The following is a 27,671-nucleotide window of genomic DNA, read 5'->3' as shown; positions in this document are numbered from 1 at the left end:
TCTCTCTCTCTCTCTCTCTCTCTCTCTCTCTCTCTCTCTCTCTTTCTGGATGTTTTCTTAATTAGTGATTGATGCAGTAGGGCCCAGTTTTGTCCAGTTTTGGGAATCTCATTAATGAAAACAGAAACAAAACTATAAAACTGGGGAATACGTAAGTGGCTTCACAATTGATGAATGTAAAGGAATCTTTCTTTCTCTCTCTCTCTTTTTTTTTTTTTTTCGAGACAAGTTTCTCTGTGTAGCCCTGGCTGTCTGGCTTCCCTGGAACTCACTCTGTAGACCAGGTTGGCCTCGAACTCAGAAATCCACCTGTCTCTGCCTCTGCCTCCCAAGTGCTGGGATTAAAGGTGTGTGCCACCACTGCCCGGCAAGGAATCTTTCTGTTAAATACCAGGAAGGACTCAAGTTTACAGCCATCAAAATGGCTTTAGATATTTGTTCCCAAGAATCATAATTGAAGTTGCTATTAGAGATCTCCTTACTCTTAAAAACTGAAACTGTTGAAGACCTAGACTATCAACTATAGATAGAGTGATAGAAGTATCGTGTAAGAGAGAACCACCCAGACTCTTATCTCTGAAGGTAACCTACTGCTGTGAGGCCTGTCCTCACTGTTTCATGGCCTCATCACCTTTCATTAGGCCTCTAACAGATTCACCTCTTCCAAGTGCTTCTACAGTGGGGAGATCAAGCTTCCAGCACAGGAACTTTTGCACTGATAGTTTCCAAACTGTAGCAGTCACAAATGCTCAGTAAATGGATAAGATAAATAGCTCAGTGTCTTCTTCTGTCACAGTGAAATGACGGCAGAAGTGAAGCAGAATGGCAGTGGGGTCAGTCTGCCTACAGTGAGGGAGGGACAGCCATACTGCAGTCGAGTGAGCTGTGGGGATGAGTCAGGCCTGGCAGGTGGAGATGAAGGAATAGACTGGAAAATCATTTCAAGAAGAATAACTGTGGAGTCTGAAGAGCACATGGAGTACTCAGAGAGGATGTAGGTGCACACAGGCCTGCCTGTAGGGCACTGTTTTTGCTGACCATATGGAGTGTGGTTTTTGTTAGGCAAGATGGGGCAACTGCAGTGGCACAGGTTTTAGAGGGTTGAAAGGAGATAGAGGGCAAGAGAGAAGGGGTAGTAATCGGTTTAGTCTCCATAGAACCCTGTGTGTACCAGCACAGAAACAGGCTGTGCTACAGGTTTATTCAGAGTAATTCAGAAAAGCGGTAAAACTTAGAATTGAAGCTGAGGTACTATGATTTTCCAATTTAGAAGAGAAACTTGAAAACATTCAATTGTACTGTCCTTTTATTTGTGTGTATGTGTGTTCTATAATCTTTAAGTTTATAAAAATGTTCCCTTTAATGTCATGTATCAGGGCTTAAAAATGTTTAGTATTTGTTTTTATATAAACAAATTTGATAGGGCCTGCATAGCATGCCTCTGTTAGTGGTTTTCCTTTCCTTCTTTGTTTGTATTCTTTTTTTTCTTTCTCTTCATTATTCTGTCTCCTCCCTCCTTGCCTGTCTGTCTTCCTGCTTGTCTGTCTTAAGAGTCTCTTACTGTATAGCCCAGGCTGTCCTGGAACTTACTGTATATTCTGTGCTGTCCTGGAACTCATTATATAATTAGTGTAGGCTAGCCTTGAAATTTGGTCCTCCTGCCTCAGGCTGCTTAGTGCTGGGATTATAGGTGTGTAGCACCACGCCTAGCTTCAGTTAATAGTTTTCTAATAATCATAAGTCTAATAAATTCATATTCATGAATAATTCCTATTTTTTCTTTATTTTTTTAAAGACTTATTTTATTTATATGAGTATATTGTAGCTGTCTTCTGACACACAAAAAGAGGGTATGAGATTTTATTACAGATGGTTGTAAGCCACCATGTGGTTGCTGGGAATTGAACTTAGGACCTCTGGAAGAGCAGTCAGTATTCTCAACCACTGATCCTAATAATTACTGACCCCCAGTAATTACTATTTTTATTTAGTTGATGGTACTGAATTGATGTAAAGGTAAATAAGAAGTCTTAAAAATGAAGATATATGGGGTGGAGAGGTGGCTTTGGTTAAGAGTGTGTATTACTCATGTACAAGATCTGAGTTCAGTTTCCAGCATACATATTGAATGTCTCACATTATGAGTTATGGTCTCATAACTCATAACTCAGGGACTGAAAGATGCCTTTGGCATGCAAGGATACCCACACTCACTTGCACAAAACCACAAGCTTACACTTACACTCTATTTCTTCCTATTTCTCCTTTCTCTATCTCTCTGTCTTATCACTGTCTCTTTGTTTCTCTTTCTCTCTCATACACACAGAGGGAGAGAAAGATTTTTTAAAAATTACAGAGAAAAATTCCAGATTGATGGTTAGGTTAGGAAGATCTGTCTTTCTCTCTTTGTCTGTCTCTCTCTTAGGATGTGTGTGTACATGTACATATGGTTGTGATACTTGAGTACAATGCTGCTCAGAAATGTAAGAATGGAACCTTTTCTGTCTGCTTGCTACTCCTTCTTTCTCAGTATTGATAGGTAACAAAACTTCTTTGTAGAAGTGTTTTCTGTAAGTGTGTTTTTCCTCCTGGCCCGAAGCTCCTGGAAATAATGATTCAAATATATTTACAAATACCTAGGCCATATACCTAGACATGTTCCCCAACTGGTTTATAGTTTAATAATCCCATTACTCTATTCTAAGTTCTGCTACGTGGCTGTTTACTTGGTCCTTAGTTATATGCAACTGTCTTATTTTTTTATTTTTTTTAATATTTTTTATTGGATATTTTATTTACTTACATTTCAGATATTATCCCCTTTCCCAGTTTCCCCTCTGAAAACCTCCATCCTCTTCCCCCGTTCCCCCATCTCTATGACAGTGTTCACCCACCTACCCACCCACTCCTGCCTCCTTGCTCTGGCATGCATCAAGCCTTCCTAGGACCAAGAGCCTCTCCTTCCATTTATGCCCGACAAAGCCATTCTCTGCTTTGTATGCAGCTGGAGCCATGGGTACCTCCATGTTTACTCTTTGGTTGGTGGTTTAGTCCTTGGGAGCTCTGGGGCGTCTGGTTGGTTGATATTGTTGTTCTTCCTATGGGGTTGCACACTCCTTCAGCTCCTTCAGTCCTTTCTCTAACTCCTCCATTGGGGACCCTGTGCCCAGTCCAGTAGTTGGCTGCGAGCATCTGCCTCTGTGTTTGTCAGGCTCTAGCAGAGCCTCTCAGGAGACAGCCATATCAGGCTCCTGTCAGCAGGCACTTGCCAGCATCTGCAATAGAGTCTGGGTTTGGTGATTGTATATGAGATGGACTCCCTAGGTGGGGGCAGTCTCTGGATGGCCTTTCCTTCAGTCTCTGCTCCACACTTAGTCTCTTCCTTTATTTTCTCCTTTGACTATTTTGTTCTCCCTTTCTAAGAAGGACTGAGGTATCCATACTTTCGTCTTCCTTCTTCTTGAGCTTCATGTGGTCTGTGAATTGTATCTTGAGTTTTCTGAGCTTTTGGGCTATTATCCAATTATCAGTTTGTGTATATCATGTGTGTTCTTTTGTGATTAGGTTACGTCACTCAGGAGATTTCTAATTCTATCCATTTGCCTAAGAATTTTATGAATTCATTGTTTGTAATAGCTGAGTAGTACTCCATTGTGTAAATGTACCACATTTTCTGTACCCATTCTTCTGTTGAAGGACATCTGGCTATTATAAATAGGCTGCTATGAACATAGGGGAACATGTGTCCTTGTTATATGTTGGAGGATCTATTGGGTATATGCCCAGGAGTAGTATAGCTGGATCCTCAAGTAATACTATATCCAATTTTCTGAGGAATCACCAGACTGATTTCCAGACTGGTTGTACCAGTTTGCAATCCCACCAACAATAGAGATGTTTTCCTCTTTCTCCACATCCTCGCCAGCATCTGCTGTCACCTGAGGTTTTGATCTTAGCCATTCTGACTGGTGTGAGGTGGAATCTCAGAGTTGTTTTTATTTGCATTTCCTTGATGACTCAGGATGTTGAACATTTCTTTAGGTGCTTCTCAGCTATTTGGTATTTCTCAGTTGAGAATTCTTTGGTTAGCTCTGTACCCCAATTTTAATAAGGCTATTTGGTTCTCTGGAGTCTTAACTTCTTGAGTTCTTTGTGTATATTTGATATTAGCCCTCTATCAGATGTAGGGTTGATAAAGATCTTTTGCCAATCTGTTGGTTGCCTGTTTTGTCCTATTGACAGTGTCCTTTACCTTACAGATGCTATGCAGTTTTACGAGGTTCCATTTGTCGATTGTTGATCTTAGAGCATATGTCATTCATGTTCTGTTCAGGAAATTTTTTCCTGTGCCCATGTGTTCGAAGCTCTTCCCCTCTTTCTCTTCTGTTAGTTTCAGTGTATCTGGTTTTATGTGGAGGTCCTTGATCCACTTGGACCTGAGCTTTGTACAAGGGGATAAAAAATGGATTGATTTCCATTCCTCTACATGCTGACCTCCAGTTGAACCAGCACTATTTGTTGAAAATGCTGTCCTTTTTCCACTGGATGGTTTTATCTCCTTTGTCAAAGATCAACTGACCATAGGTGTGTGGGTTCATTTCTGGGTCTTCAGATCTACCTGCCTGTCTCTTTACCAATACCATGCAGTTTTTATCGCTATTGCTCTGTAATACAACTTGAGGTTAGGGATGGTGATTCCCCCAGAAATTCTTTTATTGTTGAGAATAGTTTTTGCTATCCTGGGTTTTTTGTTATTCCAAATGGATTTGCAAATTGCTTTTTCTAACTCTATGAAGAATTGAGTTGGAATTTTGATGGGGATTGCATTGAATCTGTAGATTGTCTTCAACAAGATGGTCATTTTTACTATATTAATCCTGCCAATCCACGAGCATGAGCGATCTTTCCATCTTCTGAGGTGTTCTTCGGTTCCTTTTATTCACTAACTTGAAGTTCTTGTCATACAGATCTTTCACTTGCTTGGTAAGATTCACACCAAGGTTTTTTATATTATTTGTGACTATTGTAAAGGGTGTCATTTCCCTATTTTCTTTCTCAGCCTGTTTATCCTTTGAGTAGAGGAAGGCAACTGATGTGTTTGAGTTAATTTTATATTCAGCCACTTTGCTGAAGTTGTTCTCAGGTTTGGGAGTTCTCTGGTAGAAATTTTGGGATCACTTAAGTATACTATCATGGCTATTGGCTTGCTCTATATTGCTTTTACTATGTTTAGATATGGGCCTTGAATTCTTGCTCTTTCCAAGACTTTTACCATGAAGGGGTGTTGTATTTTGTCAAATGCTTTCAGAGCATCTAATGAGATGATCATGTGGATTTTTTTTTCCTTTGAGTTTGTTTATATAGTGGATTACATTGATGGATTTCCGTATATTGTACTGCTTCTGCATCTTTGGGATGAAGCCTACTTGATCATGATGGCTGATTGTTTTGATGTGTTCTTGAATTCACTTTGCAAGATTTTATTGAGTATTTTTGCATTGATGTTCATAAGGGAGATTTGTCTGAAGTTCTCTTTCTTTGTTGGGTCTTTGTGTGGTTTAGGTATGAGCATAATTGTAGCTTCATAGAATGAATTGGGTAGTGTTCCTTCTGTTTCCATTTTGTGGAATAATTTGAAAAGTATTGGTATTACTTCTTTGAAGGTCTGATAGAATTTTGCACTAAACCCTTCTGGTCCTCGGCTGTTTTTGGTGGGGAGACTTTTAATGACTACTTCTATTTCTTTAGGGGTTATGGGACTGTTTAGATGGTTTATCTGATCCTGATTTAACTTTGGTACCTGGTATCTGTCTAGAAAATTGTCCATTTCATCCAGATTTTCCAGTTTTGTTGAGTATAGGCTTTTGTAGTAGGATCTGATGATTTTTTTGGATTTCCTCAGTTTCTGTTGTTATGTCTCCCTTTTCATTTCTAATTTTGTTAATTTGGATACTGTCTCTGTGCCCACTCGATAGTCTGGCTAAGGGTTTATCTATCTTATTGATTTTCTCAAAGAACCAACTCCTGGTTTTATTGATATTTTGTATTGTTCTTTCTGTTTCTATTTGGTTGATTTCAGCCCTGAGTTTGATTATTTCCTGCCTTCTACTCCTCCTGGGTGTATTTGCTTCTTTTTGTTGTAGAGCTTTCAGGTGTGCTGTCAAGCTACTAGTGTATGCTCTCTCAAGTTTCTTTTTGGAGATACGCCAAGGTATGTATTTTCCTCTTAGCACTGTTTTCATTGTGTCCCATAAGTTTGGGTATGATGTGACTTCATTTTTATTGAATTCTAAAAAGTCATTGATTTCTTTATTTCTTCCTTCACTAAGTTATCATTGAGTGTTGTTCAGCTTCCATGTGTATTTCTGCTTTCTGTTGTTGTTTTTTTTATTGAAAACCAGCCTTAGTCCATGGTGATCTGATAGGATGCATGGGATTATTTCAATCTTTTTATATCTGTTGAGGCCTGTTTTGTGACCAATTATATTGTCAGTTTTAGAGAAGATACCATGAAGTGCTGAGAAGAAGTATATTCTTTTAGGATGAAATGTTCTATAGATATCAGTTAAATCCATTTGGTTCATAACTTCTCTTAGTTTCACCCCGTCTGTGTTTAGTTTCTGCTTCCATGATCTGTCCATTGCCAAGAGTGGGGTGTTAGTCTCCCACTATTACTGTGTGAAGTGCAATGTGTGCTTTGAGCTTTAGTAAAGTTTTCTTTTTGATTGTGGATGCCCTTGCATTTGGAGCATAGATGTTCAGAATTGAGAGTTCATCTTGGTAGATTTTTTTTTTCTTTAATGAGTATGAAGTGTCTTTCCTTATCTGTTTTGATAACTTTTGGTTGAAAGTCTATCTTATTGGATATTAGAATGGCTACTCCAGCTTGTTTCTTGGCGCCATTTGCTTGGAAATTTTTTGTCCCGCTGTTTCCTCTGAGGTGGTGTCTGTCTTTGTCACTGAGGTGTGTTTCCTGTATGTAGCAAAATGCTGGGTCCTGTTTACCTATCTGTTTATATTACCAGTCTGTTAGTCTGTCCTTCTAATTGCAGAATTTAGTCCATTGATGCTAAAATAATATTAAAGAAAAGTGATTGTTGCTTTCTGTTATTTTTGTTGTTAAAGATGGAATTACATTTTTGTGGCTATCTTCTTTTAGGTTTGTTGAAAGAAGATTACTTTTCCTGCTTTTTCTAGAGTGTAGTTTCCCTCCTTGTGTTGGAGTTTTCCATCTATTATCCTTTGTAGGGCTGGAGTTCTGGAAAGATCTTGTGTAAATTTGGTTTTGTCATGGAATATCTTGGTTTCTCCATCTATGGTAATTGAGAGTTTTGCTGAGTATATTAGTCTGGGCTGGCATTTGTGTTCTCTTAGGGTCTGTATGACGTCTGCCCAGGATCTTCTAGCTTTCATAGTCTCTGGTGAGAAGTCTAGTGTAATTCTGATAGGTCTGCCTTTATATGTTACTTGCCCTTTTTCCCTTACTGTTTTGTTTGTTTGTTTGTTTTGTTTTTGTTTTTTGAGACAGGGTTTCTCTGTGTAGCCCTGGCTGTCCTGGAACTTACTCTGTAGACCCGGCTGTCCTCGAACTCTGAAATCCTCCTGCCTCTGCCTCCCAAGTGCTGGGATTAAAGGCATGCGGCACCACCGCCCGGCTCCCTTGCTGGTTTTAATATTCTTTCTTTGTTTTGTGCATTTTGTGTTTTGATTCTTATGTGATGGAAGGAATATCTTCGGGTCCAGTCTCTGTAGCTCTGTAGGCTTCTCGTTCTTTAGGTTTGGAAATTTTCTTCTATAATTTTGTTGCAGATATTTATTTACTGGCCCTTTAAGTTGTGAATCTTTGCTCTCTTCTATACCTATTAATTATCCTTAGGTTTGGTCTTCTCATTGTGTCCTGGGTTTCCTGGATGTTTTGGGTTAGGAACTTTCTGCATCTTGCATTTTCTTTGCCTGTTGTGTCAGTGTTTTCTATGGTATCTTCTGTACCTGATATTCTCTCTTCTATCTCTTGTATTCTGTTGGTGATGCCTGCATCTATGACTCCTGATCTCTTTCCTAGGTTTTCTATCTCCAGGGTTGTCTCCATTTGTGCTTTTCTTATTGTTTCTATTTCCATATTTAGATGGATGTTTTTGTTCAATTCCTTCACTATTTGGTTTTGCTTTCCTATATGTAATTCTTTAATGGATTTTTATGTTTCCTCTTTAAGGGCTTCTACCTGTTTTTTTTTTTTTCTTAAATCAGTGTTCTCTTGTATTTCTTTAAGGGAGGTATTTATGTCCTTCTTAAAGTCCTCTATCATCATCATAAGATGTGATTTTAAATCAGAGTTTTGCTTTTCTCATGTGTTGGGGTATCCAGGGCTTGTTGTGGTGTGAGAACTGGGTTCTGATGATGCCAGTTAGCCTTGGTTTCTGTTGCTTAGGTTCTTGTGCTTACCTATCACCATCTAGTTATCTCTGGTGTTAGTTGATATTGCTGTCTTTGACTGAAGCTTGTCCTTCCTCTAGACCTGTGAGCCTGTGATCTTAGGTGTGTCAGCAGTCCTGGGAGACCAGCTCTCTCTGGAAAGGATTTGGGTGTGGAGGGCTCTGGGACAGACAACCTTAGCTCCTAAGTGCAGATGGAGATTGGAAGTCAGTCTTCTATGTCTGGGACTCAAATCTTCCTTATTCAGCTCTATCCTAGAATCTTTTCTGCCTTCTGAACATCCTGTCTTGTATTCTGTTCTTTCCTATAGGTCATAGTTTTTGTTTGTTTGTTTGTTTTTTGTTTTTTTGACAAGTGAACACATACAGTATGTAAGAGATTTTCTCTTCAACTCCCATTTTGATTTAGCCAGAAATGTCCACAAGGTTGAAATTTCCTACCTTTTCAAGAAGTGTTTCTGAACCAAATTCCTACATAAATATTACCCTTGATACCTGTTTGAAAGATAACAGGCAAATATTACAAAACAAAACCAAAGCCTGTCTTGAAATCAGTACTTGTTTTGTATCTATTCATTTGTTTTAGAAGTATTTAATTACAACAATATTTAGTTGTGAGATACTTGAGAAGTAGTTTTCTGAGTTCAAGAGTTCAAAGGCTAGCCTGGTCTACAGAGTGAGTTCCAGGTTCTCGAAAAACCAAATATCGGGAGTCACTGTTTTAGAGGAATACTTGAATAGGCTTACCTTCAAGTGTAATGGTGTTGACATTTGGAGTGTAGTATTCTCATGAAGATAGTAGGAGTATTATAGTATTCTTCTCTATGTATATCTATCTCTGCAAAGGAAATGAGGCTAATTATATATAAATATATGTGATAAATAATATATGTGATACATAATATATGTTACCTTTATGGTCCATTGTAAGCGTTTTCTCCTTTATAGTTTCTTTTATGTAAACAAGAGTTAATCTCTGAGAGAATTATAGAGTTTCGGGGGTTTTGTTTGCTTTTTTTGCTTTGTTTTTGTTTTCTTTGTTTTTTTTGGGGGGGTGTTGTTTGTTGGTTTGTTTATTTGTTTGCTTTTGAGACAGGGTTTCCTCTGTGTCTTTTCTGTTCTGGAGGTTTGAAAACCAAGCTGGCCTGGAATTCACACAGATCTGTCTGCTTTTGCCTCCAGAGTGCTGGAGTGTGCCATCACCACCTGGCTCATTTTTTAAATCTTAAAAAAGCATTATTTAGTAAGATTTTTCATTTTCAAATACACAGAAGTACGTATGATCAGCACTTAGATGTAACATCTGATTTAGATGTAATTAACTAATGTCCAGTTCTTACATAAACGGAATTAAGACCACATTGTTTTATATCTTTTTTGTTACCACTCAATGGATAGTAGTATAGTTGTCTTGAGCCTGGTTTAGTTGTGCATTCAAGAAATGCCAGGCCTTGGGATACTGAGGCAGGAGGGCTCAAGGCCAGCTGAGGCAACGTCAGATTCTGTCTAAAAGACTTTGTTATGAGCTGGATGGCACCAGCTGTAGAGCATGTGTCTCCCCTATATGAGACCCTTAGGTTTGATCCCTAGTACTACTGTTTTAGTAAAATACCCTGATACTGGCTTAGTTTACTATGGTGTAATTTACTTTAGTTTTAACATTTGTCATTTTTATATTCATTTATCCACAACTTTTCTGCATTTAATTTGGTTCATGGTATTTTATAGCTTTAGATTTTCTTTCTTAACTCTTTCCTTTTCTTTCATGCTGATCTTCAGGATAAAGATGGAGATCGAGCTGTTCACCATGCAGCCTTTGGAGATGAGGGTGCTGTCATTGAAGTTCTGCACCGAGGCAGTGCTGACCTGAATGCTCGTAATAAGCGTAGACAGACGCCTCTTCATATTGCTGTCAATAAAGGTCATCTTCAGGTAGTGAAGACTTTGTTGGACTTTGGTTGTCATCCTAGTCTCCAGGTAAGACTTGAGAGGAATATACTAAGCAGGCATTGGTAGGACTGGTTAAAGTGACATACCAAGTTATGTAGTAAATTTGTTATTATTAAGGATATCCAAGATACAAGCTGATATAAAATTATTTTGCAGCTATTAAAATATTTTCGATGTAGCTTTATTATTCTAGGTTCTAGGTTTAAGTCTGTTTTGGAAAATATATTAAGCTGATTGAGAGTAGGAAGGAAAGTAGCCTGCTACTTGAAACAAAAATTTTGTCTAAAAATGATTTTTTTCTAAGCTAGTTTAGCAACTAGATGAACTTAAACCATATATATGTGTGTGTGTGTGTGTGTGTGTGTGTGTGTGTGTGTGTGTGTATATATATATATATATATATATTTTATTCATATGAATATATGAAAAACATGGTCTGTGTCCATGAACACTGTTTTTTGCATATACAAGGTTAAAATTATGAATGAGTACTTAATTTCATAGAAAAATAAAATAGCATATAATCATAATATGTCAGTGTTTGAGTTTCTTTCTAGCCTTTTTTCTGTCTTGATCATCTTTAACAAAATAGACTTGAAATATTAGTTTTAAATAAAAGTATTTATTTTAAAATACATTTTATAATAATTTATAGTAACTAATGAGTATTACTTTTAAATAAATATTCTTGAGCACTATTAAAATATGTAAAACTACTTTCTTTAAGTTGAAAACACAGTAATAACTAGAAGACAGCAGGAACAATCACTGTGATCTTAAATAGCTTGTAGTCTAAATGATTCTAGATCTTAGAAAGTGGCTAAAGCCCAGGAGTGGTATAAGAGAGTAGCAGGTACTGCTCAACGAGCTGTTACTAGGAATGACTCTTCTGAACTAGGATGTAGCTTTATATCCTGCTTGTAGAAGAAGAACTAGAGAACAAGGAAGACTGAGAATGTTGATCTGTTAAGAAAAAGGAATTTAGATATACTAGCCTTTCGAAGTGGGAGATAGTTATGTGTAGGGATTGTGGTAGAGAAAGCATACTTGAGACTCGTGGTTTGAAATAGCTCTTGTGGGGATCAGGAAGCAGGATAGACCAGGAACCCATGGAAAGGTATTCCAGGGCACATTAGTTCACCTCAGGTGAGAGGCTGCATATTTTTAGTGCCACCAGATAGAAGGTAGGTGGTTGGATTGAACTTGGGTTAGGAATACCTTATGTAGGTGGGTACCTGTGATTGGAAAACATTTCCTAAACAAGGGCAGATGGTACTATAGGCTTTCATGTATTTTATTTCAAGGCCATACATCTCTGCCATTATAGAATGAGATAATCATAGCTAATACATAGGTGAATGGGTATGACTATGTTCCAGTAAAATTTAATTTATAAAAAACAGGTGGCAGACCATAACTCAAGCAGTGTACCATATCTTCTGAAGAACTGCAGGTAGATCATAATTCAAGGCAGTGTACCATATAGACCATGACATGTTTCAAGGCACAGGCCAAGAAGATTTTGTACTTTTCCACCACCTGGACCCTCTTACCCCCTCCCCTTGTAAAACATGCTATAAAAAAAAGCATTTCATGTTCAAAAAAAAAAAAGAAATTAAAAAAAAAAGAAAAAAACTATAAAAAAAAAAAAACAGGTGGCAAGCTGGATATGACAACTGTGATATATAATAGAGGGTACGCTATATATGACTTTGTAAAACTACAAATTGTATATAAGCTATAATTCACTTTTGCAGATGATCACTGCTGAATTAGAATTCATTGCTAAGTAAATTGATTAATGATAAGTACCTCCATAAAAGGTAGATTGAGGGAGTAAAGAGACGGCTCAGTGAGTCAGAGCACTTACGTAAGCAAGGGAATGTGAGTTCAGATATTTAGCACTCACAACAAACTGGGCTTGTCTAAGCGTGCCTGCAATCCCAGCGTTGGGATGCTGGATGCAAAGCTCACTGGCCAGCCAGCCTAGCTGATGTAGTCAGAGATGCTGTCACAAGGGAGCGAGTGAGAAGAGTAGAAGGATGTGACTGCTGTCTTTCTCTGGGTGCATACACCTGTTCTTGTACCATATACTGCACCCCATACACACAGATACAGGTTTTCAAAAGTTTTCAGAAGTTAGGGTTTTTGATTGGATTTGTTTCTACTTTGAACCAAGTAGCTACTTTCCTGCCCTCTGAAAACACATTAGTTGTTGACTCTCACTGGTGGCTGCATATATAGGAAACCGAAAAATTATTGATATTTGTGTAAAGGCTGGAAACACTGTCCGTACACTCATTGTATTGATGCCTACAAGTGCTGCCATAGGTTGATTGTTTTAATATTTGAGTCAAGGTGTCTTGTAGCCCAGGCTGACATTGTAGATGATAATGACCTTGAATCTTTGTACCTTCACCTCCCAAGTGCTAGGGTTATAGGTATGTACTGTCATGCCCCATTTCCTGTGGTGCTGGAGATGGAGCCCAAGGCTTTCTGCATGGGTGTGTTAATACATACTTGTCATCCAGCACTCGGAAAGAAGAGGCAGGAGGATCGGTAGTTCAAAGCTAGCCTCAACTATATAGAGTAAGTTAAAGGTTAGCTCAGACTGCAGTGTGAGAATGTGTCTCAAAAAGAACTACCACCACCGTCACTGCCTGTCAGAAACAGACCAATAAGAACCTAGAGCATAGCCAGGCCGTGGTGGCATCCATCTTTAATCCCAGCACTTAGGAGGCAGAGGCAGGCAGATTTCTGAGTTTGAGACCAGCCTGTCTACAGAGTGAGTTCCAGGACAGCCGGGGCTATACAGAGAAACCCAGTCTCAAAACCAAAAAAAAAAAAAAAAACCTAGAGCATGATTACTGACTGATAGCTGTTTGCTGTTAGAGAGCCTCCTTCTTTTGTTTAGTAGTACTGTGAAAGTCTTCCTGTTGATGTAGTGATCAATGGAAGGAGAACTAATGGAAGTCTCTTCTTTAAACTTTAAAAAAAAAAAAAGGACTCTGAAGGTGACACCCCTCTCCATGATGCCATAAGTAAGAAACGGGATGACATTCTGGCAGTTCTTCTGGAAGCTGGAGCAGACGTGACCATCACCAACAATAATGGGTTCAATGCCCTGCATCATGCTGCACTGAGAGGGAATCCCAGGTAAAGGTCCTCTTTTAATGTTTCAGGTGCTACTTAAAGATGGTTGTGATAGTCATTTTACTCATGTAATGAGGACAGATTTGGCTAATTTCAGCATTTCGAATGATAAAGCTCTATAGAAAATATGCCTTCATTCAGGTACATGTTGCTCCAATATAAGTATTATGAAGTGGTCTCTTGAATATAGATATAAAGTATCTAAAGATTGTAATTAAATGTGTCTTAAGATTTTTTTGCTTCTTCAACATCCTTCGAAAGGTCTTCCAATCTCACATTTGGATGATGTTAAGTATTTATGGTCATTGTAATACTGGATTATTTAGATACGTAATACCAAGGAACCTTAATTATATTCGAGTAATGGGTATTCTACCAGATTAAAAGGGTTTGCTGGTTAAAATTTGAGAGGGCTGGTTTTGAAGATAAATACAAATGATAAGGTTGTCATAAACAACTTATATGTTTCCTTATAGTTAAGTAAAACCCTATAATATATTGACTTAGAAAAATCTTCACTTTGGTGTTTGGTAATTTCATCTATTGTGAATTCTTTCTCTTTGGAATTCCTTAATATGTGTGTGGTTTTTATTTAATTCTTTGAATAATTTTACATATTCATCCCTCATTAATGTATTTTATATCATATTTCAGTTTTTACTTTTGCTATGTTTAAAACTTAGGATGACCACTTGAGGGTAGCTACAGAAGACAGCAGGGCTTTATTGGAACTCCTGTTTGGGGTGAATTGAAGGGCCGTATTTGTCCAGTACACGTTGAATTTTTTTTAGGTTACAAATACTTGAACTCTACATTTGCAGTGTAAAGGAGACAGTAATTATTATATCTCCACCCTTAAGATAGACGAGGACAGTGATGACATCACTTACCTACCGCATGATAAGCCTCTTCTAAGCATATCATATATGCATCATCTCAGTTCTTTTTAAAGTTGAAGTTTTAAAGCCTTAATTTGATGTTTTGCTTGTTCTACTGGTGATTGTATTTAGGCAGCTTTGAGGGAAGCACTGTGGTCCCAGCCCTCTGACCAGCTTTTGATCGGATGTGATAGCCTCATTTTATTTATATTCCTGGGGTTGTATTCAAGCCCATTTCCTTTTCTTTTTCAAGACAGTTTCATTGTGTAGCTCAAGTGGTCTTGGAACTGTCTGTTATCTTCCTGCCTCAGTCTTCTGAATGCTGGGGTTATGGGCTGAGTGTCTAGAGCCCTTCTCTCTGACTTTTCTCCCACTAATTCAAATCTTCCTCCCTGCCTTGCCCTTTAGTTATGTTACTGTCTAAAGTAGGTTGTCTTCTCTCTTCCTCCTGTTCTTAAACATTTTCCTTTCATGATCATGTTATTTTAGCCACCTTTCCTTTCTTCCCACCTGCCACCTCCTCTCCACTAGAGTTCTGTGGTGTTTGTTACTCGTGTGTGGCCTGCTTAGTGTGGTCTGTTTACTATGTACATTTCCATGTTCCTTTTCCCTGAGGACGAGGGATATTCATATTCATGTGTATATACTCCACATTTATACAGAGACATTCAAATTAATCTTAACAGTAAAGACACTACCAGATTTCAAGAAGATAATGTATAATTAATTGCAGAATTAATTCTTGTGTAATTCTTGGATTTTTCAGAAAATATGTTAACAGTGACTCCTTCAGCTAGATAATTTGTATTAGATGACATTAAGAAAAGAAGAGAGGGGCTGGAGAAGATGGCTCTGTAGGTAAAGGTTGCCTGATGACATGAGTTCACTCCCCAGGACCCAGTTAGAGAAGGAAAGAAGTGTCTTCTCCAAGTTGTTCTCTGACCTGTACATGTTTACAGTGGCACACACATATACCCACATACATACACAGATTAAAAAAAGGAAAAAGAAAGGAAAATATACTAATTTATATAACATTTATTTATTTAATTTATATAACAATTATTTATATAATTATTAATTATAATTTAATTTTTGGTTAAAGCTACATGACTCCCTTATTCCTTTTTCTTTAACATATTTTGGGCAGCCATGACTGTGGTTACCATATACAAATTTTATTGTAAAACACTAAATGTTTATGTAAACATATATATCAATTATAGTACCATATTGGGGTGTTTTGAGTTTCTTTTTCTTTTTCTTTTTTTTTTGTTCATAACAGATATTTTATTAAAGTTAACTCTTCTAGACTTTGGGCCTTCATTCTTACTTTAAAAAAGCAGATATGGCACATTATTATTTCCAAATACTAAAATTTTCCCTCTTTTAAGATACAGTATCAAATACTAACAAATGTGTTACATTTTCCCTTTCTTTGAGCATTTTCTAGTTTTACTTGTTAATGTGTCTATCATGCATATTGTAACATTTCAACCTGTTTTTGTGATCTTATTTTGACACAGTCTGGAATTACTTAGTATGATTGTATGCTGGACTTTCTTTAGTTAGTATAATTCTCTGGTGTTTTTGAGAGTTTTTCTTTTTTTTTTTGGGACATTTGCATTTTTCCTCCCCATTAATTTTTTTCAACATTGTATATACTCATCTCAAGACAAGTTTGCTTATAATCATTTTCACTTGTTATGATTGAAAATGTGGGAAGTTTCCAGAATTTGCATATGCACATGTATGTGTATGTATGTATGTATGTATGTTTGTATGTTTGTATGTATTTGTATGTGTTTGCATATATGTGGAAACTGAGTATGCTTCCTGCCTTTGCTTTTAGTTAATAACTAATTTTTCAGCCGTGCACCAGCAACATCGTATAGGGGATAATTATTGGATGTGCTTTTCTGAAGAAAAACTTTTATTATCCTGTACTTGAAAATATGTCTAGGTGCCTTATGTTTATGCTTTGAGACCTGGACTTGAAAGTGCAGATCAAAACAGATTGTAAATTTAGAAGCTGATCTGTATGTAGGGTTAGAAATTGTAACTCAGAATAACATTGGTCTTGTTTTCTGATACTTGGTGTTTTTGTTTATGTATTGGAGGTACTGGAGATTGAGCCTAGGACATTGTATATGCAAGACATTTTTGAGCTGTATCTCCAGATATTTGATGTTTATAGAGATGTTTCCCCCTAGAGTTTAGTCCTGTTATTTTATTTCCATTGGGTAAACTTTTAATTGTAAATCAAGACTGATAAAAAGAGAAAGCCAGATTTATTAGGATAAGCATACAGCCGTGGTTACTCAGGCACCTGCCTGCAGGCCTTCACCATTGCTGAAATGTGTGCTTAGTAAGCAATGCAAACCATCTTCAGTTCTCTTGTAGTCACTGAGAAAAAATTGTGTGGCTGTTGGTCTCTGGTTTTGTCTCCTTCAGTTTCTTTGCACTAAGAGACTTGTAAGGAAAGATTGATTCTCTGAAGGACAAAGGCAGAGTGGTTTGGTTGCTTGTTTGTTAGTGAGGGTTGTCAGCTGGCAAGTGAGGAGAGCTTCATAAGTAGTAAGTTGTAATGTTTTAGCATTTTCTTTCTGTCTTAAACGTTACAAAACCTTTGCTTGAGGTTCAGGGTCAGAAGAATTAGATGTTTATTGTTGAAGTCTGTCCCTGGACAACATTTTGCTAAAACTCAGTTAAGTAGTGGCAGAATTGAAGGCTTAGTCCTATTGAAGATCATTACTGCATTTCTGGAGTACTAAATATTACTATAGTTTTCTGTAACTTAAAACATGCGTACCAGCTGGGCGGTGGTGGTGCACGCCTTTAATCCCAGCACTTAGGAGGCAGAGGCAGGTGGATTTCTGAGTTCAAGGCCAGCCTGGTCTACAGAGTGAGTTCCAGGACAGCCAGGACTACACAGAGAAACCCTGTCTCGAAAAAACCAAGAAAAACAAAACAAAACAAAACAAAAAAAACCCATGCATACCATGTGCTGGAGAGATGACTCAATAGCTACAAGCACATACTGCTTTTTTTTTTTTTTTTTTTTTTTTTTAAGAGGATGTTAGTTCAGTTTTAGACACCCATGGCAGGTGGCTTATACCTATCTGTAACTTCAGAGGGATCTGATGCTTCTGCCCTCCATGGGCATGTGTATGCCCACATACAGACACATGCAAATACACATTAAATATTTTTTAAGAATTAAAAAAATAATCTTTAAATTATGTATGCCCATGTGAAGTAGTGTGATATTCCCATCATGTTTTTAGGTGAGTTTTTGGTAAGTTTCTCAAATATTTTTGTCATTTTATTATCACTTTCAAAAGAAGAAATTTAATAATGTGACTTTTAAAATTTGAAGTGTTTTTATAATAGTTTTAAAATTTTATTAATTAAAATGAAAAGTTAATACCACGACCACAAATAAATAATTTATTTGAAATTCTTTTTAGCACACATTTTCATAAAGCTTTTAAGAAACATAGACACAGTTTAGTTCTTCCAAATGAAACTGACAGTTGTTAGTTATTTGCTTTAAATTACAATCTGTATGAATTCAGTAGGTTGGAATTAGTTGAGATGGAATTCACAGTCACAAAACGCTGGCTGTCCTGTGATAATCAATGCATAGCTACAGCTGGTTGAAGGGGACCAAATCCATTGAAGAGGCGATTTGGTTCCATTTTACCAGCTTTAGCAAAGCATTACCGATGCTGGTTTAGGATCCAAACAGGTTAAATGCTCTTTTGTGGAAACATAACATGACAAGTATTAGAGGTTCCCACACTAGTGTACCAGTTGTTAAATAGGAAATTCCCATTTTTAGGCATATGACCTACTACTTGCTATTCTTGCAGCTCACATGAATGTGGATCTTTACTTAATTCTTAATTGTACACAATAGCCTTTCAAAACCAACATTTAAAAGAACAAATAAATCATAATGTGTTTCAGAGTAATGCTTCTAAATTATCACCCAGGTTGGTTTGTTCATTCAGGTCTCTATGTAGCCCTGGCTGGCCTGGAATTCACTATGTAGACCAGGCTGGCCTCAAACAGAGATCTCTCTACCCCTGTCTCTCAAGTGCTGGGATTAAAGCTGTTTGCCACCATTCCTGCAAGCTTGGGTTTTAAGTAATTAAACTAGAAGTTGAAAAAAAGGTCATGTTAGCTACATGTTTTTGTACTGCTTCTAATTAAGCATGGTAGATGAGGACTTAGCAAGTTCTGAAAGGGAGGGAAGGATATGAATGGCTTTAAGAAAATGACTCTGTCCTTTAATTTATTATTACATCACACATGTCTTCAGTGCCATTCTTTGCTTTTGCTTAGATTGGCATACTAACCCTGAGTTCAGAAATTAACCTTCTTAAAGATCTATTTTCTTGACTAAATTCTGTGCTGTTTTGAGTATAGATTGTTTAGTTCTTATTATAAGGTTAGTGATACATTGTATGGTAGCTATCTATAGCCCTGAATTTTTAATATTAAAACCTATCATGCAATACTTTAAAACCAACACTTAAGCACTTGTTAATGTGATCCTGTTGTAGATTTCCTGTCTGAAGAGGATGTCTTCTGACTCACTCATATAATAAAAGTCTGATAAATTATGGTTTTGTCTGTAAAATAAGAATGCTGAGTGAAGGGCTGGAAAGATGGCTCAGTGGTTAAGAGCACTGACTACTCTTCCAGAGGTCCTGAGTTCAATTCCCAGCAACCACATGGTGGCTCACAACCATCTATAATGAGATCTGATGCCCTCTTCTGGTGTGTCTGAAGACAGCAACAGTGTATTCATATAGATAAAATAAATAAATCTTAAAAAAAAAAGAATGCTGAGTGAAATACCATATAATTTTAATTTTTGAACTAATGTGGTAGAAGGACAACACAATCTCAGACAATATGCAGATAAATTTAGTATTCTATTCTATATCTGCTGTTAAATATTGTGCTTCTGGTGAAATTAATGTAATTTTAATTCTTTCCATAATTTTTTCCGAATAGTGAAGCAGGTATTTGGTTGTCTGAACCTAAATGCTGAAGAGAGATAGCACTTGCCTGGTTTTATTTTTAGTAGTTACATGGCAGCCATTCAGCAAGTCCAGTTGCTCAAGTGTGTTTTTGGATAATTCAGTTTCGTGTACTGGCCATATCAGGACAAGGAGAGGCCATGGGAAAAAATAGTACATCGTCTGATAGTGTCAGCATCTGTTATCCCTGTCAGGGAGACAGTTGCAGTGTTTGAGTTATAGCAGTGTCAGCAGATGCCCAGAGTTTAACATGTACTCACTTCAAAAGGGACAGCTGATCTAAGTGCTGGATGTGACATTTCAGAGTAATTCAAAACACTCGTAGACACAAGCTGAACTTGGAAGCAACAGAGTCAGTTTTCAGTTTACTTTATAAATGAATAACTAGTATTCTCTAAGGATTGTAACAAATTCTTAGTTGTGAAACTGTTTCTTAAAGAATTATTAAAACCTTCCAGACCTGTAGAATAACTAATATAGTTATTTATAATTCATTATGAGAAGAACAGTACTATTTTATATAAGTAAGGATAACACAGACTTACATTTTTGACAGTTTGTTGCCAATGTATCCTGTTCATGTTTTAGTTGTGGCCTAGGGTTTTGTCATTTTTATCATTCTCTCATGCTGTTGTGTTAACTGTATTTAAAGTACAGATTGGGTTAAGAACTAACAGACTGGAGAAGGACAATAGCCAGTGACTTCATGTGTACAGTATACTTAAAAAACATAGTCTTTAAAAATTATAGTTTCAATAGCTGTCAGAAAATAAAATAATAAAACCGAAAATTTTGGCTTGGAAAGTCTTCTGATTATAATAGGTTATACATCTTACCACATGTGAAGAATAGCTGTTAAAATATGAGTAAAATCGGCTTTTTGTTGCTTTATTTTTTAATTAGACTTGTTGGTCCTGATTTGATAGATGCCATACACTAAAATAAACATCCAGTTGTGATGACAGATAATGGTTGATCTGTCTCTCACTGTTTTGTGCTAACAATACTATTTCCTCTTGGTAGTCGAGTATTCAATGTAGAGTGTAATATGTTTTAATGTAAAAATTAAAATCCACTTCCATGGAGCTCTTCTCTTAAGTATAATATAAGGGATATTAGTTGGCACCCATAAGCGGATTGGGGCTGTTCTCAGTGGCCATTTTCTTCACAGTAGGTTAATTCAAAGTTTGAAGGTCATCCTCCTGGAAAGAGTTTCCTTTAGTTTCAGCTTAGCTTCCTCTCGGCGGACATTACCTACCCAAAATACATACTTCTTTACATTCCATAGCATCATATGTTCATATGGGTACATAAAGAAGTATGTGCTCTGAGTAGGCACTACTACGCCGATAGTCGTGAAAACATGAAGCAGCCTATTTCTCCCATTTGTTAGTAGAACATTCTGATTACTTTTCTGGATCATGTGCAGAGATTAGCTTATCAGAAACTTAATTCTACAGCAGATTTACCTGATCCCGTCAATGCCACTTCTGCTCTTTGTTCTTTTAAGCACTGCCATGCGTTGCCCTGCTTCCTTTTTTTCCAAGAGATGCAGTATATTCAGAAATGTTAGTGTGCTTGGTGCTTTCTCCATCACATATCCCTTTTCTTCTTTATAATTTGCTTCTAGATCCTTTATAGACAGATGATAATCAATTTAGTTTAAATTATTTTATAAACCAGATACTTCTATTTAATTGGAAGAAACAAGTTACTGTTAGTACAGGCTTTGAAAATTGGGTCATTTCATTGTGTGGGTGAATTAATGTTCTTAAATGGAAATTTATTTTCAAGGTAACAGATTAAAAACTCACTATCATTTAGCAAGTTTTTGTTGTGTTTTTGTTTGCATTGAATGCAAATTCAAATAGTATGTGCTTGGTTTGTATGAAATTACTTTTTAAAAATGGCTTTTAATATAATGGAAAAGTACTGAAATAACTTTTCCAGAGTCTCTATAAAAGAGCAGAAGCACTTTAGTTTGTGAATCTTTGGGTTTTACCTTGAGTATTTATTTAGCACAAGAAAAAAATAATTTGAGTGACCTATAGTCACTATGATATTTCGAAAGTTAATTCAAAAGGACACCTTGAGAAGCTTTGAGATTTGGTAAAGTATAGAAAAGGGAGTGCTGGGAGGAAAGTGGGGGAATAGGATTTCTGCAGCCCCTGAAGAAAGCTAGTGAGCTGCTAGCACAGGCCTCAGTCAGCAGTGCAGCTGAGAACTGCACCACACACTGTCATGCAGATGTCTGTGGCCTGGGTAGTCAACAAGGGGGGAGACATTTTATAACCTAAATCTTGAAGTAGCTTTTAGAAGCTATTATGCATTCGAGACAGGGATGCAGATTTACTAGAGAAGTGAGACACAATTGAAACAGTTGCTTCAATAAAGACTATGTCTTTAGTGATGTAATGTCAGTGGTAGATTGTGCATTTTTGAAGTTATATGGCATTTTAAAACTAAATTATCAATTTGAGCTTTAAAATTAGCCTATGCCCAGGTATAAATTAATTTAACGATGAGAATATATATTAGTCAATACTAGATAAGCATGCAGAAAGTCAAAAGCATCCTTACAAGTCAGTTCTCATGCTTGGTTACCTGTGAGCTTAATGTTCTGCAGCACTTACAGGGAAGAGATGTAATGACCTAGAGTCACACTGATGCTGATTCATCACTTCTTTTATGAGCTGGGTAACGTAAGCAGGTGTATAAGTGAACACAGAATCTTTTAAAATAAATTTGAAAGACAAGTTAAATATACAAAAAATACATAATTTACCTTTCTCCCTTGCTCTTCCTCATAGACATAGACAGACACACATACACAGATGTGTGCATGTAGGCGTGCAAACACACACTGTGAAATTCAATCAACATTGGTCATATGATTTGGAATGTAATATATCAATTATTGTATAGATATGTAGAGAAAGTTAAGTAATGGGAAGATTGCTACAGTGGCAAAGAGAATGTACCTGGGTTTTTGTTAGATGAAATGATTCACAAGAGGGGAAAAGATACAGAGAATGTTATTTTCGTAATCCAAGATTTAAAACAAAACACTGCAAGCAAAACCCCAAACACACCTCCTACTCCCCCTAATAGCTGTGAACATTCACTCCGTTTCCTGTGCCCACCAGAATATACTGGGTTCTTCTGATGCCACAGGAAATATTCTGCATCTTTCTTGCTTTGGGATTCTTTGGAGGAACAGGAGTTTGAATTTCCAGGGTTAGTGGTAGATCTGGAATTAAGCTACCTTGTCATATCCAGAGATCAAGTCTGCAAGCGAGGTCAGGACTTCCACATAGTCACCACAGAGGCCAACTTAAATTCTTCCCGACTAAGTGGCCACAGCCTAGGCTGTTAGAGCTTTATAAGCAGCTAAGCATTTGAAACATGCACTCCCAGGCAAACAGGCTCTCTTGTGCTTCTCTCTTCCCTGACCATATTTAGTCAGCCATAGCAAAAAATAGTCTCTCAGCTGTCGATTGTCGATCTAAAAGCTGAGGAGGTTTCTATCTTGCTTTCTGCCTATTGATTGTTCTTCCTGTGGTCCCAACACTGCTTTGCCATTTGTCCTGCTATTTTTTTTTAAGTACTGCCAAATAAAGTGGTGTCTCATGTTTCCACTTACATTTCCCAGATTCTCCCTGAGCTTGTGCTGAGACTAGGAAAACCTCACTCAGCTGTCACTATACTTAGAAGCACTGCAGAGGAAAAGGGCGGGGGGTAGGGGGAGCACAAAAATAGCAAGGAAGTCTTCAGGCAGATCTGCAGGATGTAGAACTCCCTCTGCTACCAAAACATCTTATAATCTGACTTTTTTTTTGATGATTAAAAATGTTTTGTATAGTAATGAATTACACAGCTGTTGGCCTATAGGGATTTTGTACAGTTATAGTTAGGGCTAATTATTTCTATTTTTTAAAAATAAATAGTACTTGAATGGAGAATAGAAATGGTGAATAGAATCTATATCGTGACCGTGAGATAAGATCAGTAAGAAACTTGTACAAGGGATTCTTTGAAAGGATATTTAGAATCTTAGTTCAGTGTCCACTTCAGTCACTTTGTCGTAGTGCTTAGTGAGATTATGGTAGGAATGTCTGTGGGTAATGATGTGCTTTGAGCTGTATGTAAATGTATGAGTCCAAAGTTGCCTTTTAGTGTGGATTAAACTCTTAAATCTAAGTCTGACGTGATCTCTTTCTTCAGTGTTCTAAGTACCATTTAAGTATAACCATCCACAGATTAAAATGGTCATGAATTTGGCATAACTCTGCTATATAGCATGTGTCATAGAAACAAAAAATACTTCAGAGTTCTCAATTTTAATAGTACATTCAGGTTAAATTTAAATATAGATATATATTTTTAACAAAAAATGAGTTAGTATTAAAACACCATCAAATCCATAAAGATAAAATTTAAATCTCAAAAGCCTGAAAAACTGGGCAGGAGAAACCAAATATATCTTGCTCTTAACTCAGACATATTCTCTTAAGTAGCCATTGAGCTAAGGGTCAAGTAGAACTACATCCCCTCACACAGGCAGGGGTCTGGTCTTGACAGTCTTTTGTCTTCACAGTTACCTTGTTTGGGATGAGGATTTTAAAGGAATTCTTTTGTGGATACTGACGAGTTTTAGAAAACTGTAGTTTTTCCAAATGTTCAAAATTTATGCACATTAAGAGATGATACATGTCAGATTTTAGGTCCTAAATTACCCGACCTTGCTGTTCAGTAGCAATGAACACCATGCACAGAAAAACATTGACATGAGTCAGAGAGTTCCTACTCCTGTGCTCAGCAATCCACCAAAGATCTGGTATTACTAATAGCCTGCCTGGATGCTCAGATTTGATGATGTCCTGTGTTTCTTCATCCTTTCCACTCACCAAAACTTTGAGCTCTGGTTTTTATGTACAAAGAATCTCTTTTTGTATACAACTGTATAATAATGTATGACATGGCTCCAAAAACTTTTTTGTTTGGGCTAACTTTTCTAAGTTTCTTCATGGACTCTGCACTAATCTGCTGTACTTACTATAGAGGGATTCTTTGTTTGTTTGTTTGTTTGTTTGTTTTTCAAGACATGGTTTCTCTGTTTAGCCCTGGCTGTCCCGGAACTCACTCTGTAGACCAGGCTGGCCTCAAACTCAGAAATTCACCTGCCTCTGCCTCCCAAGTGCCAGGATTTAGGCGTGTGCCACCACTGCCTGGCTTAAAGGGATTCTTAAATTAACTAAGCAAATGTTTATTTACCTCTCAGTAAAATGCTGTTCTAACATCTTTCTAAAATTAAGTGATACTAATATGCAAGACTTCTGTAGTTTACCTGCTGGATTTGAGAAAATGTTCCCTCTTTCTGAAGAAAGACATTAGGAATAGCATGGCAGGCCCTAGAGATTGGCCTGGAACCATTTGAGCACCGCATACCATTGTAGACAGCTGCTTGTCCCCTCTGCTTCTTGGAACTCATTTGTTCGTCATTCAGCAAATGTCTGAGCACTGCCATGTGCCAGGAATTAGGCTAGCCACCACTATTAGTTGTTCTGGAACTTAATGCTTTTTTGGCACTATTTACAAATGCCTGCTTAACTGGTAGTAAGATCTTATATCTAAAACATCCGTGTCCTTAACCTATTGAAGAAGAACTAGTTGATAAATGGAAGAATATGTCGCTATTGGGAAAAAAATACCAAATCTTAGAGACTGCAGTTAACAGTCTGTTGGCTTAGTAAAAGAAATTGACTTGCTTATTGAGCTAGTAATGATGTCTTTCGTGTAATTTCATTAATTTGGTTCTCTGGGTCTCTGAGACTTTAAGTTTTTTATGTTCTTAGGGTGTTTTTGACTTTTGGCTTTTTGAAAATATTGATTTTAGAAGTGTAAATATTGAATTATGATTACCACTCGCTGCAACAGACTTTTAGCTTCAAACATAAATCAGATTTTAATTCTCCTATTCTTAATAAGCTACTGAGTATATCTTACCAGTTTTCTTACTGTCTTGCCCTTATTACCTGCTGTTATTTGTTATTTCTTTATGGTAGAAACTACTAAAGGTGAACATGCAGGTTTCCTCAGGCTTTCTCTCCTTCCTCCTGGGAGGTCTCCCTCTCAACCACAGCTTTCCTCTGTAGCATTTAGGTTCTGTGCTGGCTGCATTCTGTAAATGTTGATAGTTTGTCTCTCAAAATAGCACAAAGCAAAACATTGGAGAATTATGATAGTAATTTCTGCCTGTGTGTAGAAGGATGATTTCCTTATTTTGTTTTTTGTTTTATTTTTAAAGGCTATCTTCATTTGATTACAGGGTTTCTTTTGAATATTTTTCTAAAGAAAACAAAGATCATTTTTTGCAAATATAAAGACAATGTGAGTTTGCCTTTCAGTGCAATGCGTGTTTTACTCTCAAAATTACCAAGACCATGGATTGTGGATGAGAAGAAAGATGATGGCTACACTGCCTTGCACCTGGCTGCCCTGAATAATCATGTGGAAGTGGCTGAGCTCTTGGTGCATCAGGTAGGAGAGGCAGTCATGCTTTAACAGACATAGAACTTTCTAATTCTTTATTTTACAAAGTGGATATTCAACTTCAGGTACAGGTTGTAGTAAAACCCTTATGATGATGAAAAATTAACTCAGTGTATGCTCTGTTGTTACTTACTGGTTGTTTTTGTCTGTTTGCGTGAATGAAACAAACAGTCTTGATATGTCGCCCAGTTTTACCTAAAACTCAGTATCCTGCCTCAGCCTCCTGAGTACGGGGACTGCAGGTATGCACCAGTCTTTCTGGCTAACACTGGCTCTCCACCTACCTCCTCTCATTTGTGTTTGCACCATATAGTGTTATAGAGGTCAAAAGAACAGTCTTCAAGAAATGATTTCGTTCTTCCATCATGGGACACTTGGAGATCAAACTCAGGACATTAGGCTTGGCTGCATTTTGCCAGCTTCCCTCTAATACTTGCTTGTAATCTCCCTACTGTTCACATTTAAATAGATGCTAACAGATGATCTGAGAATCAGGTACCTCATGACCAGTGAAAGAAACATAATTAAACATGATAAAAGCAAACCAGAAATGTCTGTCTTCCAGAGTATGGCATAACTTACTGGAGTTTCAGCTCTGGCCAGCAGTCCATGCATGGGCACAGGTGGCCATCACAGTTGTGATTAGATGGGGCTAGCCTAGCAGTGTATGATGTTTCTTTTGAAGCGTTGACTCAGGTTTTAATTTTGCTTTGTTATGTCAGGCATTATGTTAAGGGATTTTTTTGTGCTGTATTTCTTGATCTTTACATAAGCCCTATGAAATAGGTCACACTATTTTAGAACTGAAGAAAAGGGCTAAATAGTGAAATACTTATAAGAGTTTACATGGCTTGTAAGTGGCAGAGCTTAAGACAAAGTGCCTTGATTCTAAAATCAGTTTTTTGTCCATAGATTCCTTCCCTTGTGTGTAGTAACAGCTACTTTTGGAGTCCATCTGTTTGTTCCTCTTCTGAGCATGCATAGGACTTCCTGGTCTACCTTTACTAGCTTTGCAATATTCAGATCACCTCCTCACTTCTTTTCACTGAGTGTAGAAGAGCTTGCTTATGCAAGAGAAGAAAGTACTCTGAATCCTATATGGAGACACAGTTGCTTTTTAGAGGTGCTTACAGCTTATAAGAATTGCTCTCATGGGATAATAAAAGAGAATACTGTTCAGCTCCATACTGCACTTTGTCCCTGAGCTGGTTTGAGGTAGTCACTGTAAAGGAAATACTCAGGTTTACATTAACTGTTCTACCTGTAGGTTTGCTGTCTGTCTGTCTGTCTGTCTGTCTGTCTGTCTGTCAAGTTTTTACTATCTGTATGAGAACTGTGTCAGGACAGCTTCCAAGGAAGAAACAGAGCTATGTATTCCTTGTAAATAGCTAACAGTTTGCATGTTCTTCTCTGTTGTTCAGATGTAACTCTCTAAAATCTGTTAATTGTTAGGGAAATGCAAACCTGGATATCCAGAATGTGAACCAGCAAACGGCTCTACACCTTGCTGTTGAACGGCAGCACACCCAGATTGTTAGGGTAAAGTATTTATTCATGTTAATATGAACTTATAATAGCTTTTAACCATCCTGTGGTTTAGAGACTTTCATTTGTGTCTGTGGGATAAGGCGTTAATACCTAGTTACAAAGTC

The 27,671-nt window shown here is 37.2% G+C and overlaps 1 protein-coding gene across 2 annotated transcripts in view; it reads left to right on the top strand.

Moving 5' to 3' along the window:
• Mib1 (mindbomb E3 ubiquitin protein ligase 1) overlaps nt 1–27,671 on the top strand; it is a 93,144-nt gene that overhangs the window by 44,163 nt on the left and 21,310 nt on the right. For both annotated transcript variants that reach the window (XM_028759512.1, XM_028759513.1), the window contains exons 11-14: nt 10,212–10,409; nt 13,387–13,538; nt 25,875–26,007; nt 27,472–27,558. In XM_028759512.1, the coding sequence (XP_028615345.1) occupies nt 10,212–10,409; nt 13,387–13,538; nt 25,875–26,007; nt 27,472–27,558 (570 nt within the window). The remainder of the gene's footprint in view (nt 1–10,211; nt 10,410–13,386; nt 13,539–25,874; nt 26,008–27,471; nt 27,559–27,671) is intronic.

Source organism: Grammomys surdaster, unplaced genomic scaffold (genome assembly GCF_004785775.1).
Source record: "Grammomys surdaster isolate TR1022 unplaced genomic scaffold, NIH_TR_1.0 126298, whole genome shotgun sequence".
NCBI lineage: Eukaryota > Metazoa > Chordata > Mammalia > Rodentia > Muridae > Grammomys > Grammomys surdaster.
This window is presented reverse-complemented; position numbering and strand designations above follow the sequence as displayed.